This window comes from Anopheles cruzii, chromosome 3, assembly GCF_943734635.1.
Source record: "Anopheles cruzii chromosome 3, idAnoCruzAS_RS32_06, whole genome shotgun sequence".
NCBI lineage: Eukaryota > Metazoa > Arthropoda > Insecta > Diptera > Culicidae > Anopheles > Anopheles cruzii.
The window spans coordinates 74,987,192-75,003,602 of record NC_069145.1 but is presented as its reverse complement, the minus strand read 5'-3'; the positions used below and the strand labels follow the sequence as shown (position 1 = coordinate 75,003,602).

General features: G+C 51.8%; 1 protein-coding gene across 1 annotated transcript in view; it reads left to right on the top strand.

The window, feature by feature from the left end:
• Positions 1–235: 235 nt before the first annotated feature.
• The window catches only part of LOC128270988 (laminin subunit alpha-1-like), a 75,327-nt gene continuing 59,151 nt past the window's right edge, over positions 236–16,411 (top strand). The window contains 3 exon segments of the mRNA XM_053008417.1: positions 236–542; positions 14,137–14,326; positions 14,420–14,585. Of these exon segments, the coding sequence (XP_052864377.1) occupies positions 236–542; positions 14,137–14,326; positions 14,420–14,585 (663 nt within the window).

Sequence of the window (16,411 nt, the reverse complement as noted above, 5' to 3'; positions counted from 1 at the left end):
ATGCTGAGCGTCGGATGCACCGGGCCGGTTGCCGATGGTTAGAAGTTAGTGTGGTGCACGCTGATAAGATGTGAGTAAGCAGCAGTTGGGTAGCGGTGGTGAGCATAAGAGCAAAGAAGCAAAGTGTCGTGTGTCTGTGCTGGGCAGTGATTTGTGCGCATTGATGATGATGATGATGGCCGCTCAAGACGGGCGCGAAACGGAAGTGCGAAACCGAGCGATACGCGGCTCGAGAATGTGTCGCCGGCGGCCACAACCGCTGTGGCGCAGCGTGCTGCTGGTGCTGGTGGTCTGCGGTGGAGTGTTGATGGGTGCGGTAGAGGCCAGCTGGGGTCGGGATGATGTTGGCGTGGAAGAGATGCGCTCGTTGCGCGAAAGTCGTGGCGCCGGCGACGCCGAGGACCGTCTCAGCCACCAGCCTCAGATCGGTGACGATACGGGCGATCCGTTGCAAGTGCTTCCGGCCAGGAATCGACCCGCACGGCTGCGGGCGGCCCAGGTGCGAAGGGGACCCCATCGGCAACGGCACTCCGGCCGGCAAGGTAAGACGCGTGATCGCGATCGCGATGCGAGCTTGGGAGTTGGGAGATGATTTAGGAGCTCCTCACGGTTCGATCGTGATGCTTTAATTTGTGGCCGTTAATTATGGGCTTCGGACGTGTTAATGAAGTTAAGAGAGAGACTCTATGCGGAGAGTTATGGTCTAGTGGTCTTTTCGCTACGTTCTCGACGCCTCCCTCCCGGGGGTTCTATGTTTGCATTTTAAACAAATAAATTTTGTGGCACCGGACGGTGGTTTTAGTTTTCAAATCAGACGCCTAAACCGTTGTCTAACATAAACCGTGCTGAGCATGAAGATAACATTTCCATTCCTTCCCCGTTGCCATCACTTTCTCTGCGTCCCGCGCGCAACTTAAAGTAGGGAATTCTCATGAAAAGCCCGAACCGAACCGAACATTCCTTAAACAATCGTCGTTTTAATTGCTTCCTTTGCCGTGCGTCCATTGTTGCCGTGGCGCACTGGAAGAGATTGAATTTTCAGGCCCTTCACGTGCCGCCGGATTTCGGGTCTTTTCGGTTCCCTGCTTCGGTGTGAAGGACACATGCCGGGCGGGCCTCACCTGGGCCGAGAGGGACTCATAAATCTGCCACCCGCATACGGAAAGGAACGAACCCGAAGCAACAGCAGCTTCTGGCCTCGGTCGTGCAGCTGTTTGTACGATTGTTCGGTTTTGGGTTTGGCCTCTCCAAAGGATTCGCCCTTGTGCCGCGCCGGACTCTTGGCTGGGTTTTGGATGCGGCATATTGTGGAAGTAAGAGAAATTAATAACGGATCAAATGAAGGCGTTCCGTAAAAGTAATCCAACAAATGGTGATTTGATCAGACACATAAACGATCATGAGCGGCGATATATTTTTTTTGCGATGACGGCCACGTCCGGCAAATCGGCCAGTCCAACAGGACCACCGTCAGGATTATTGGCTTAGGCAGCCGCCGCTGCTAAGTAGCCGCTCATCGCACGTCAGCCAGGTAAATTTGACGACCGACCCGGGGTTCGACCCGGACTCCCGGAACGGTTTCGAAAAGTGCCCAAGATTACACGGTGCACTCGGTGATGCGCAGTGTTGGATAGCCGGCGATGATAGCTGCTACAATCTGCTAGCTACAATCTTCGCTGGCTGGCTGGCTGGCTGGCCGTGGGTCGTAGCGCAATGGCGGCTACTTCATTCGGAGGACCAGGTTTGGTTTTTGGGTCCGTGTTTTGATAGGCGCTCGTAACGCTCCGTTTCGAACGAAAGTGCTTCCCAAAAAGTTATTTCTTTCCCGAAATAACAGTCGAAGCCGCCGAAGGAATGGTGCGAAGGAGTGCGCAGAAGGAAAGCAACCTTTTCCTCCTTCAAACATAAATTGGTGCTACCCGGGCGGTCAAGAATCTTTCCACCCCTGCCAACGGGAGGCCAACGGGGACCGCTCCGGCGGTCACGCGGCCATCCTTCACGGGAAGTCGGACGGCAGAAGCGTTCCGTTTTAACAGATTTAATAGGCAACCACTTACACCACCACACAGAGAGTGGACACAGGAGAATCGTAGAATGCCCGGTCGGTGCAGGAGCGAGAAGCTAATGTGCACATATTTTGTAACAAATATCCAATAATTATAAAGAAAAGCGAACCGCGAAGAGTGGCAGTTCGCAGGACGATCGGTCCTGCGCCAGAAACGAGGACCCGGCCAGCGACTGCTGCTGCTGGTGCTGCTGACGATGGCGGCGGCGATGATGATGATGATGATGTGTTGTTTTTAATGAAAAATCGATCGCTAATTGATATTTGACCAGAGCGATCGGTTCGGAAATCACTTCTGGTTCTGGCGACCCGAGAACCAACCCCTTTACACCGTTTATGCCACAGCTTCATGTGTAGCCCGACCTAATGGCCGGGTTGTCGAGTGATCGATCGATCGACCGGCAGCAGTTACCGCGATCAGCCCCAAGGGGTGCGTTTTGGTTCGAATTTATGTGCAAATAATCGTGTTTAAAAGTTGTTGGTCAAATTGAGTGCAACAAACTGACGGACGGACCAATGATCGAAAATAATCAAAAATTATTCAATAAATTAAATTCATATCCTCAAAGAGTTAGGAAAACAATACTTTTCCTATGCTCTTTTTCTCTGATTAATGGGTGGCAAAGCGATGGACTGGAAAAGTTTGGTCCTTAAATGTGAGGCGAATAAATCCGAGGGCCCCATAATTAAAGATCAACAATGAATGATTTATGGCCCGCCCGCCAGGCCGTCGTGGCCACTGGCTCCCCGACTAATTGATTATGAAACGTGCGCTGCATTCGATGCTCGGCAGTGTTTGGAATTTTATCATTTTGCCTCCAAAAGTTCCCCGAACCGGCGCGCGGTCCCGGAAGAGTGGTGGCCGAAATTATGCACGATCCGTAGCGAGCCGTTGACTTTCTTCGGCCACCGAGACCAGGTTTCAGCAAGCATCATCTTCAAACGCTGTGTGTTTGGTGCAAAACAGCCTCTGTAAACATTGGTTTAATTAATTTTGCGTCAACCGTTTACGTCCGGGTCGGCGCAAACCAGCCTAAGCGGATCGCGAGGTCTTCCTCCGGTGCCCGAGGAGATACGGTCGATAAAAAATTACTGCACCTTGACTGCACCTGTGGCAGAGGTGCGGTCGCCTCGCCTCGGCAGAAGCGACCTGCAAGTGCACGTTAATGGTAAATTTATTAAAATTCAATCATCAGGTCGCTGCTTGGGCGCCGAAAAGCGGCCCGTCTTCTGGGTGGCCCGTCTCGTTGCAATGAGTGCGTCTTCCGGGCACGGGTCGGTTGAATTCATCAGCCGACAGTTGCGTGCTTTTTTGCATAAAGTGTCCACAAAATGCGCTATGAAACGAACGAAAACGCTATGAGACGCTAACTAAAATACATATTTCATCGATCGTTAGTAAAAGCCCTAATCCAATTTCATACCAATCTCGCGTCGCGTTTTAGGGAGCTAATCAGCTATCAGTCCAAGGGAAAACATCGCCAACCGGTTTTTGGGGCCCATAGGGGCGGAGAAAAAAATACACCCTTTTCGGCCGTCCGCCCGATCGCTGGGCGTTCCGTACCGGGCTTTCATGTCGTACAACTACCTTCGGCCCGTCCCTTTCGGGATCGAATCCGATTAAGATAACTAATGGCCCGGGGCCGAGAATTACAATAAAAGCGTCATTATTTTCACATCCAAAACATGAAAACGGACCGCCATCCAGTGTCCTCCAGCGAACCTCTTTCTCGACGTCGACCGACAGCCGGCTTTCGACCGGGGACCGTGGACATGTCTACGCGATCGTCAAATGCCGCGATCGGTGGAAATTGAATCCCTCGCCGCCGCGATTTCGACGATCGAAAAAACGAGAACATTATGCTGCATTATGCGCTCTCGCTAGCCTAATCGGATCCGACGGAGCGAGCGTGATTTGTTTGTCGACACCTCGGTTCGGTTCCGTGGGAGTTTCAAGTGCGGCTCTTTGTAGGACCTGGGTGACCGAGTGGTCGATGGGTTGGAATTGTCATTTCGAAGCTTCGAAGCGCCCTTAAGATAAGCGTTTATGAGCGAATGGGTTAGAAATTGAAAACCCCGTCTAAATCGTAGCGATGGAGCCACGTTTTCCGTAACCCACCAGTCGTAAACCGAACGCATGTTTTTGATGGTGGGCAAGTGGATACATTTAATGCTATAAAGCTTGGAAAGAAACATAAACCCGGCCCAAAGTTTGACTTCTGGCCCGTTTTTCCAACCGTCAGCACCGCCTCTTCTTGATCGACGTTTGTGGCCGTCAGCCGCCGCCGACTAATTGCCTTCCGTTTCTCTTTTGCTTGCGGTTTTGCGGCGCGATGCACCGCAAGGATTCGGACAACTTTTCGGGCAAGACAAAGCAAAGGCTGGAGGTTTTCTTCGTCCGTGCCCTCATCACAATGTGCTCGAGATGGGGAGCGACGCATTATTCACTCGTCAGCCAAACAATGCGTTTCGCTGATGCATACCGTTCCTTCGGAGGGTAGATTTTATGCTACCGCCAAGATGTTGCGGTTGGGGCGAATGCGTAGACCCCTGCCGTTCTTGTGCCGGTGGCTTCGGCTGGTGTTTACCCATAAATTCTGCTGCCAGACAGTAACGATCGAAGCTAACATTTCAACAACATTCAATTCATGCGCCTCGGTCTGTATGTTGCCAAATAATGGTTCCCATTTGCGGGAGCAATATTACGACCAAATGATTCAATATCCGAAGAGAAACACCTCATAGCAACCCGCTGTTTTATAGATTAATCAAAGTACGCTGGTCTTAAGATCGTGTGCAAAATTATTATTTAATCGCCTTCAGGTCCATAACACAGAAAATTCACATCTTTCAACACACATGTACACGTTATCATCAACCGCGTTTGACCAAATCGGTCCACTGCCGGAGTTTTCCAACGAGCCAGCTGGCCGGACAGCCGCTACGATGTAGTCGGAATCGTTGCAACAAGTTTGTGCAATTTGTACGCCAGAGCCACATCTCTTTTTTCATGTTCAGCTTGTTCGGCCCCGTGAGGAGCCTGAGTCCTGAGCGCTGTATCGCGGCGCACCAATCTGCGATTCCACTGATCGATGGGTTGCATACTTTTGCATAAGGTGCAAATCACGGGTGCGATCGCGACTGCTCATCATCTCCCCCCCATCATCTCTCCCCATCGCCCCCCACAAAGCTGTGCGCCGGTAGCGGTAATCATAGCTTTCAGCGGATCCTTCAGCTCTTTGCGGCAAACCATCAGCTGAAGTGGCACTGGAAAACAGCTGTGCCGCGCGCGATCGTGGACCTGCACGTGGTTGGTGGTGGTCCCAGGCGCCACTTGGCTGAGATGCCATTTTAAGTGTCCGTCTGCTGGTTCTTCGGCCGTGGATGCGCCGCGCTTGTTTGCAGCTCGTTGCATACGCTCGTTGCGTTTGCCTATTGCGCCCACTTGCGGCTGGTCGGTGAATGATGAATAATTCATAGGTACGCCCGCCGTGTGGTAGTGATGAGCATCCTTTTTTACGCTACTTCAGATCGGTAATCTTTGGTCGGTAGAAGACTGGGTAGTCACTTTGCATCGTCGTCGGGGCGCGCGTCGGAGAGGCGCGAAGAACTCGACCGGGGCTGGGGAATGTTCGTGGAAAACTCGTTGAAGCCGATGGTTAGAAGAGTATTTCCTTCCAAGAAGCAGTTCCGTCTGACGCTACGCACTTTCCTGTGAAGGAGCCGCAGCACGGCCGGCACGCATAATAAGGCGTGGATTATGCTCCGGGTGGAGCATTCCAGTGTGAAGAAGGTTCTGGAGAATGTCTCTAGGATGTTTGTGTGAAACGAAAGGGGCTCTAGGACAGTGTGTCAGGGGCAAAGAAATGCTCTTTTGAGCCTCGAAACCCCGCGGATCGATCCATGCCCAGCGGTGCAATTTCCGGTAGATCACACGTGCGGCGCGATCGACTCCAGCAATGACGACCCGTACATCCGTGGACATCTGGACACGGCACCGGCTTTGCGCTCAATCATCCATCCCCCATCGAGTCGGCGGGAGTTCATCATCGCCCCCCGACCGACAAACTGGTTCCGCCGCACAGAAAGTAACACTTTGCTGGAAACCCAACCGAGGCCTAGCCGATCTGGGCTGACAGAACGCCGTCCATCCCGGGTGCCTCACCACGCACCATCCGATGGGGGAGAGGGCAACTAACGGCAACTGCTTTCCATATCCACGGGATGGGTCGGGATTGATACACCGTGGCCTGTAGCCCAGACTCTAGAGGAGAATGATGGCCACATAAACAAATCAACGCGCGCCCAACAATCGGCCGGGGCCAAAGGTTCTTACACGAGCACCGGTTTCGGGGCGGCATTTAGTAGAGGGCCCGCCCGCGCTTCGGGCGCTCGGTCCGGCTGCATTGCGGGAGTTTATCTTCCGCTGTTTTGTGATAAACATAATCCTTACGACGGCGGTATTAATGCTGCACCCAGATGCCAGTGATGCTTGATAAGACCGAACGGGAAAATGGACAGCACGCAAGGTTGTTAAACACCGATCATCTGGAAGTGTGTTACAAATAGTTAGTTAAACGTTGCAAAGACTTAAGGTGCAGAAATATCGTTTCTTCGTCGGTGCAGATTGAAACGTTTGCCGGCATTCTCACAGAACGCACCTCACTTTGGGTGGCTCGCATGACGGGGGGACACTAATTACGCTCCCGAGCGTAATAGCGCCCGCCAGGCGCAGAAAGGTGTGGCCAGCAATCACCGTCACGTCATGTCACGGCCACCAAATATGGTCCAGTGTGCAGCAGGACACGAACCCGGAGTCCGAACGCTGGCCCCCCCCCCGGGGGCCAGGTTGATAATCTTTCTGCACGCTCCGAAAAAGCAGCGCCACTGCAGCAATGTAGCGATGTACTCACGCTAAAACGTCCGAACCGGAGCAACAAATGGCCCAGCAGCAGCAGCAGCAGCAGTGAAGTCGAAGTAAATTGCTTGCAGATTGTTTGCTCCGAATTTGGTTGGATTATTTTAGAGCACCGTGCACTTCACCGATCGGGTGGCCCGGCCTATGCGGACCACCCGATGCACCTTGAGTGCACGGCACACGGGGAGACAGCAAATTTCATATGCAAACGAGAGGGTAGGTATGTGCGTGGAGTGGTGCGGGCAACCGGGACCGTAATTTAGATGGCGCCTTCCCGATGCTGCGTGTGTGCTGCCATTGCCTTTCTTGGCGTTCCTCGAAAGGGAGTTTTCCTTTGGGGTGTTTCCTTTTTTTTTTGGTGGCGCACCGTTGCCGGCAATTCGTGTCGGTTTCGGCTCACGCAATCGTAGATCGCCGTACGATCGATCGGCGGGTTGGTGTGGCCTGCCAAAGGTTCCTTATTGCTTCAACACCTCTGTGGATTCGGCTGAATGAGCCAGAGGGTATGTTTTTTTTTCGGTGTATTTTGAACAGAATTTTTTGGTCAACTTCTTGCGAAACTTCGAAACGGTAAGAACGGGCGAAAAGAAACGGTGTAGTAATTTTTTATAGTGCTTGATGTGATCGAAGAAATAGAAATACTAATCATATGTTGTGAAATAAATTATCGAGCAAATCTTTAAAAGTGAAGATCTTAAAGCCCCATTTCTAAGCTGACTAGATCGTTCTTAGAAAGATCCCGACGTTTGGAATATTTACTGTCGAATTATTTACTGTCGGCCAACGAAATGAACCCATTCGCTAGCTTCGGCGCGTAATTTAACACTTTCTAGACTCGGCTTAGCTCGGCGTTGTGCAATTAGGTGTCCTCCGTAACACTTTCCCGCGCACGGAGTCCGCGCCATCTACAAGGCGGATATGAAAAATGCACTCCCAAGATCCCAAGGGGTACGTGCTTCTGTTGCTCCGGCGCTTAACTACCCGGACGTCTCGCGATCAAGCGGTGACCAAACGCAACTCACAGTAACTTTAAATTAATCACTACCGAGAAGACGGCTACGGAGAGCGTTAACTGATGGCCACTGACCACAGCGTCACGGCCTGCTGTGCCCGCCCGGGATAATTGACACATTCGCACAACTGGGTGCATTCTTGAGATGTTTCTTGGTCTTGGCACGGTCGGCCACCACGGCCACATTCGGCCCGCTCGGTAATGAATGCGTTTTTATCGATATGGCCACGCACTTGCATCGCCCGGCATCAATCGACACTACGTCAAGCCACACACTGTCACTGTCAAGTGTGTGTGCGGGTGCGCTTTCCTCCCGGGCGGCCCAGTTCAAGTTCATATTTGTCTACGGCATCCCCCCCGGCAGCCGTCTGCAAGTCTCCGTTGGGCCACTGCCACTTTCTCGCCACGCCGAGTTGTTTATGTCTCCCACGAATGCGTGGCCAAACGTTGATGGAACGTGGCCACAGTCCCATCCCGTGGGGCCATGCCGAAGGTGCGGAGGTGTTTGAAGTTAATTTCCCGTTCATCATCCGCAGACGAGACCCGCGACGACCGAAGACGACGACGATGACGACGACGACGACGATAGACTGCAGCTGCGGTCCGCGTCTGGGCGGGCGCTCGGGTTGCATTATGTTGCAGGATTTATTTTAATTTTCCCACTCGAGCGAGCGAGTGACAGAGAGAGCGAGAGAGAGGACGGATTCTTGCCTCTTCCGGCCATTCTAGCCCGTTGAGGGTGTTGACTTTTCCTTCAGCCGACCCGTCTTCTGTCGTCAACGCTCCTCGGGTCTGCTGTCGGGACTCGTCGTCAGGACACAGGAAGTAATGTCTCGTGGTTCACCTTCGCTGAGACTGCTGTGGCAAATGGCTGTGGCGGCTGGTGATCTGTTTATGTTATGCACGCTTAAGATTTGATGTAGGTGCGAGCTAAAGACCTTATTTACTTTACTACTAAAACGATGACAAACTGCAAGAAATGATCGTTGGCAGATGCATTGCAAGGAGTGCAAGTTTGTGTTTCCTTATCTTGCATCTTGGACCAATTCATTGATCTATCGATACTGTGGACGCGAGATCAGTTCACTTCCTCGACGTTTACCTCCGTCTCTCGGAAGGAATTGGTTACGCTCTTGCGTTCGGTTGGTCCATTTTTTGCACCGGGGGACCAATTAATTGGTCGCCGCTTGTGGGGCGTAGTGTGCGCGCCAATTGGCGGATTCCCAAAAATAGCATCGAAACCGATGGCTGCCCTTTGAGGCAAACGGTGCGCAGTGCAGTGCGCGGTCTAATGCGCCGAGTGCTTGGTGAATGAACCACACGACGAGACGCAGCCCGAGCGACGCGCACATTAGTCACCGGTGCGTAAGAAAAGATTTATCTCTGCTCGGCCCGCTCTGCCCGGTTTCTTATGCCCATAAGTAGATCATTAATTTACTCGCCATCGCCGTGGCAGACAATTCTCTGACGTTTCCTCGCGGTCCTCGCGGGGTCATAGATTTCTTTTAACTCCTCGGTAACGGAGCATGGATACGTGAGCATGGGTTCGGTTGTCAACAAGACACACGCCGCTCGTGGTCCCATTCATAAAAAAGGGTAAAGAGCACGGCACGAGCGTGACAGGTATGTGGCTGCTCCGGGATGCGTTGGCCGTGGAAGGGGCATATTCTGGAGCAATGGAGCGAAACTGTTGGGCGCTATTGTTGGCGCTGCTATTGACTGGAACGTTAGTCCTTACTCAGCTTCATTCTAATTTGTAAAAATGGCACATCTTGTTAGGTGATGAGTCTATTGAAGGGTGAAGCAGATGAGTCCCGTTCGGCTCCGAACGCTGTCAGAACCAGAACCTGTCCGAGGGAAGAACATGAAACTCATGTTGAACATAATGGGGACAAACAGCTCGAGCAAATATAGTTCGTGTACATGCATTTTCTCTCGCCCGAACGAGATGTTTATAGGCGGCCGGGGCCCATTCAGACGTCGTGCAAAAATGCAAATCAATTACGAATCCCGACCGCAGCGGAATAGTAAACATGAAAGTTCAATTAAAATTTATGTCCTGGTATGCGGCCGTGCACGGGTAGCCTTCCGTTCCGTTCAGCATAGTCGCACAACGCGCATCCTCTAACCGGTGCATCAACCGGTGCTCCGTGCGATCTTCTGCGGCGGTTCTGGCCAACATTCTTATGATGAGGTTTGGTGAGGACCGACCGCCCGATCCGATGCTGGTGTTTGTTTATTTACGCTCAAAAACAGGGCGCACACCAGATACAGAAGAGTGCACACAGTGCATGCAGTTCCTGGCAGTGCAGGCAGTCGGCAACTTGCCGATGTATCGGGATGTATGCCACATTTGCGTACACGCCGTGGCGGCTTTAGACAAACATCGTTTATTGTTGGTAAAATTAAACTTCTTCCCTTTGGGGCTTGGGACTTTCGGACTTGCTCTGGGTCGGTCGGTCGGTACTCTCCGAACTCGAACCACAATTGGAAGTGCTCGATCGTTATTGGCCGAGATGTCGAGAGCCGTGTAATAACGCCCGGAATGTTGGCTTCGATCGGGCGCAGCGTTTGCCGTATAAATGAGTCGATTTCGTTACCGTGAGGACCTCCAATTCTGGGGGCCCCCTTGAACTCGAACTAACTCGAAACGATCGAGAGTAAATCGTAATGATTTACGCACCGCGAAGTGATGCAAAGAAACACAATAAATTCCGCCAAAGTGTGGTTTGCGCGAGCCACATCAGGACGAGGCCAAGTGTTTTCGGAGGCGCAATTTATAAACTCGTCTCGGTCGGTTGTGGGGAACGTAATTTTTTACATTTCTTTGGGTTCTTTTCTGTGGGTTCTGGGCCGACCACAACGATCGCGATTGTTATTCGATCGTTTGGTTTCGTGACGGTGGGGCTTGGCCTATGCATCGCGGGTGCATCGGTAAGGGAAAAATATATTCTTAGCACACGGCAGCCGCAGGGTGGTTTGGCCACGGGCAGAACTCACGCAGCGCCATTGTATCTGTTACCGAGCAGTGAGTTTCTAAGTTAATTTGGCATAAAATACGATCATAAATCGATAGCCCTGCCCGGTTTTACGAGCGGATCGTGCCGGCGCAATTGCAGTTGCTTTGTTCCTGGTGGCTTGTGATGCTTTCCCTTTAGCATATGATGTTTTCGGAACATTGATTAGACTGTAACATTTTGGGCAAATAATCAACAATCACGCGCCGCACATAATCGATGCTGCTAAAGAGCTGCCGTGAGGTGTTTTGCTTCGTTGAGTGAAAATTTGGGCTTAATTAGTACGCAAATAAGCTTAAACGATCGGTTAAACAAATCGCCCAAGAAAGTCGTTTGCGGTGAAAGGGCAAAAAAAAAACACGCGCGGCAAACGCCCTTGCAAACGTGCTAATTGAATAAATGACAGCGGAAGGCACGTACGACGTCCCGATTGACTTGTCCCGATACTGCCAGAAATTGACCGGCGGCAGCGGCACGCAACTTGTTCCAGAGCTGCTTCCGCGGCTAATGGTTGGCTAGAAAGGGGCATTTAAGACGAATGCTTTCAATAAATCATTTCCACTGCGGCCGGCCGGACTTTTCTCGATATCTTAATTTCGAATCGGTTCCCGGCTAGGCGACGGGGTCCCTCCGAGGAGCCCGTGGAGAAATTGTGGAAAACCCAACAAAAACCAACCCCGACACTGACGCCGTAGATGCTTCTAATGCAGAAAGTCATTAATTTGGCTCCTCGTGGCTCGGCTGGCGCACATATGCACACACACACAGACACATATGATTCATAGATGCCGCGTGAGAAAGCGGCACCGGGCCGTGCTAGGCCGATGCTGTGCGACAGGGGAAAAAATAAATACGGCTCACAATGAAGACGTGTATTTAAACAGCGAGCCGCATCGAGGGCGAGGGCTGAGATGGCCTAACGGATGCACCGGTCGGGGGCCCGATCGTGGCCCGATCGGCCGAACACTAAATCAACATTAAATGCCCATAATGCCGGCATGTCGCCGTCCGGAGCTTCCAAACCGCCTCGCCTCAGGTGTGCGCCCTGCGGCAACGGAACGGCGCTTGCGCCGCTGTCTTTAATTATGAAATATTGCCTAATTGATAAAACTGTAAGAGAGTTCTTCGCCGACCGCCGAATGCAAATGGGCAAGGGCTCACGGCTGGGGGCTGAAAATCTCGGAACATGCAGAACCACAGTGTAGAGGATGGTAGAGCCGTTCGGCAAAAGGAGGAAGAAGTTACACCAAAAAGGACAAGTAATAAACATTCAGCCCCTAAAGGGCCGGTGCTGGGCGAATATTTTATCTGCCGCGCAACAAGTGGTTTCGCCAACGCCGGCCCACATATGGTACATGCGGCACGATGCATCGTTGCGCGGAGGATTTTCCCCTTTTTTGGACAGCTGAGGACAGCGAACCGTTTTGGAGCCGCCGCCGCCGCCGCCTCCGGGGTCCGATGGGCGACATGATTTGCATGCTGCAAGATGCTATCGGAAGCACACCATATGGGACGCGGACGACGCTAATATGAGGCTGTAATAATAAGACGCGGCTAATGCCTAGCCCTGTGCCAAAGGGCCGGTGCCAAAATTGGCAACGATTTCGTTTTGATTTATTGTTTCTTTTTGGTCTTCTTTGACCGATCACAGTGGGCTTATGGTTTTTGGTGAATCTAGTTAGCAACGCAAAATGGATGTAAGAGACAGTGCGATTAGCAAGTTCCGAAATCGAAGCTCAGCAGCCGTGAAAACATAACCTAGAACATTTACATTTATCATTTTGATACACACCGAGTAACACTAATTCTAAGATCTAAAGATCGCAAGATGACCAATGGAACACTTCACCGAAATGTGAAAAAGGAGTAGATCCTCACAATGATCTCTTCGAAAAAATAGTCGCCGAACAACCACCGAGCGGTCTTGGCCTGCAACAGAGACAATGGTAATCTTCTGTCGCTTTCTGTAACAAAGTGGATTTTACGGGCGAGGTTCTTGGCCCCGCGCCAATTAGTGATAATTCTGTACAAAAAAAGAGGTTGTCCCGGCGTAGTGTCAGCTGAAGTCTGGATATTGCTTTTAGAACCAAACTCTTTCATTAGCCAAGAACGAGTACCATAAATAAAGCATTAGTGAGACGACACACCATAAACATGCTTTGAAGGCTTCCTTGCTGGAGATTGTCTCTGCACACTGGCGACAGCAATAACGTGTTAATTTACCGGCTCAAACGCCGTGCAGCCCTGTGTGGAGCTTAACACCTAATTTCTGTACCCGACAAGGGCACCACATCGTAGCACCACGTCGTTACTCGTCCGTTGGGGACCCTTCGGGGACTTCAGAGATCCGACGTGACACGAGTCGTTGCACCGGAAAAATTTAGTACGTGTCACCAGCGTGTTTTGGTACGGGCCATAAAACTGAAGAATGTGATCACTGCATCGATCTTATTTATCACCGACCGGCGGGCTCATAATATTCCATCGGGACCCCCCCATGTATGCACACCGAACCGCGAAACTGTATGCTGGAAAATTATTATGTCGTTGTTACGGCCAGCCGGCCGGCATCATGATTGTGCCGACAAACGGAAGGGCGCTTTCTTCGGCCGCGCGTTCGAGCCAACGATGGGTAAATTTATGCACCGTGAGAAACTGAAGTACCGGGACCCACGGGGTCCCGAGTCTTCTGCCCGCAAGAGTTCACCTCACGAACGGGGTGACATTTCCGTCAAAACACGTCGATGATGTTTGCTCTTCTCCGGATGGGTCCGTGGGCTGGCGAAGGTTATGTTTATGTTCCCGGGGCGAGAGTAGATTTAGTCTGATTTCCGGCTGCATTTTTAATGGCCACTAGGCTGACAAATGTAATCGCAGGAGGTTGGAGGTTGATGTATTTTTGGAACGATTATAGCGTTGAACTACTTTAGGTGTCCTCGGCTGGACGGCTCGGACTTTGTTGTCGTTTTTCTTTCCATCCCATCTTTTCGGACCGCCCTCCAGAACCCGTCGGCCCTCTAGCTCTCGCGAATGTCCGCGCCTTAATTATGTTCTCAAACACTGAAGTGGTGCGCCATTTTTGATCATCATTTTGTTTCGGGGTGTTTTGTTGTCTGTCTTGCAGAACTAAGAATGCTGTCCGGGCTGACGGTCTCATCGGCGACGGCGGACTACGAGCAGCAGCTACCGAAGGCGTCCGGTTTGTGGCCATCATTCTTTAATGTGGCCCTCAGGGCGACAATCTCCGTGAACGCGACCTGCGGTCAGGCCGGCCGCGAGGAATACTGTCGCATCACCACGGAGACCACGGGACGGTAGGTTGAGCGAGAGAGAAATGCGTCGCCCTGATGACGGTGTTTGTGAAACTAATTTTTAAACATTTTATTCTGGGGTTTCTCGGTCTACAGGTCGCGCGGTTCGCAGTGTGGTATCTGCGACGCGAACAATCCGGATCCGGAGAAGCGACACCCGATCACGAACATTGTCGACGGGACGAACAGCTGGTGGCAGAGCCCGACGCTGCAGAAGGGCGCTAAAAATGATCGCGTGACGATCAATCTCGATCTCGGCCAGGTAAGTGCCGCAGCCACAGAGCGTGGAAGCGTTTCGCGAAGTCGTGGCCCCAAAAAGATCGGCCACTTTGATGTGTGCCGGATACGGTCGCCGAGCTTTCGATGGGCCTATTTAACCTTTCACACCCAGACTGCGCGAGTGCTCGAACCACACAAACATCTTGTGGAGAGTGTTGCGGTCCCCGTGGAGCCTTTAAGCCGCGGCGGCGGCGCGTGAGGATCACTTCCAGAATCTAATCTTTGCACCACACTGGGCCATCTGCAGCCGGCAAGGTGGCCATAATTTGAAACTGACAGCACTTTCGTGGTTTGTTTCCGTTTGTTTTAAGAAAATCCCAGAATTACTGCAGGTTGTCGTTGGCCAAAAATCGGTCAAGCGAATATCCATAAAACAATACACTGCGTCCGGGTTTTGTCCTCCATTCTGTGCGCAGTGTTCGTTGGCTGATCGAGGCGCATCTCGGCATTTGTTTATCGTTCCCGTCGGCCGTCTATCGCAGCGGATCTTCGCTGTTAGCGTGAAGTCTGTTTCACCTTCCATCCATCCGCCCGAGAAGCCCGAGTAGATGTAGCCCGAAGATTCGGTGGAGCCCTTCGTTTCCTTCCAAGAACTTGTCGCAGACGCCAAGTCGAGCCGCCGGACGTACGGACGTCGGAAGGGAGAACGGCTACAAAACGATGCACACGCTCGATGCTTACGCTGGCTTTGGATAGGGCCGCCGGGTGCATCTGTTTCTAATCTCACATGGGTCTCGATACCGGACCGGTGCACACTTCCACGCCTCAAATCGATCTGTTTATGCCAGCGTCTCAAACGTTGCCCGTATGCCCCTGGCTGGCATGTTTGGAGATCTCCGTCATTCGGCACCCCAGTCCTGGGGGCTACCGGGGAACCCCAATCTCCGCTCCGGCTGCTCCGAAGGTGTCGATTTGATTTGAATACAAATTATGAGGCCGCTCCCCGGCGGGTGCCGACCGGGATCGGGCAGTAAAACCGTCACGGAGGGATTATCCCGTCGTCGGTGCGCGGCCAGAAGCTCGCGTCACAAAAATTAATGTCGCCGATGTGTGGCATCTTTTAATTTGAGATTTATAACGGAGCTGCGGCGAGGGGGCTGCCATCGTGACACACGTGACACGTTCGTCATGTAGAAATGATGACAGGAATGATCGGTGGCTGTGGTGACGAGCCGCAGGGCTGCAAGGCGTGGAGAATATATGTTTAAATCGAGTCAATCTTTACTGTCCCCCGCCGGGGGAGATTAGGTTTCGTTCAGGATGTGATGCACCCATCGGTGGGCGTGCGGTTTCATTTGTTGCTTTCGTTCTGGCCGTCAATGGCCGCCGGAACGGGAATTTTGGGAAGCGTGAAGCAGCAAGTTCCTTAATTCGAATATTACTCAAGTCCGCCGTTCAGATCTTGCGTGTTGCACGTTCGTGCAGGAGGTGATAAGAGTGAATTTATCACCTTTTTTGGGCTGTGTGGGATTAACCAATGACAATGGGAAGGCGTCGGGATATGCGGGCACAGATAATAAACAGGATAACTCAATTATTTTGCATTCGGTTGCTCATTTTAATTAACTTTTACCGTTTCGATTGCAAGTAAGGAAAGCAACTTTAACAGGAATTTGTTGCAGTTGGCAACTTCATAAACCTCACCGAGTTCCCAAAGTTGCTGCAGCTCAATGCATTTCTGCATCGCTTCTACCAAGCGGGATCTCTTTGATCCTACGATCCTCTTTGATCGTCGACGAAGTATTCTCTAATTAAATTAATATCCCTCTTTTGCATTTTTGCATCCACCCCAAATCGTACCGATCGTTT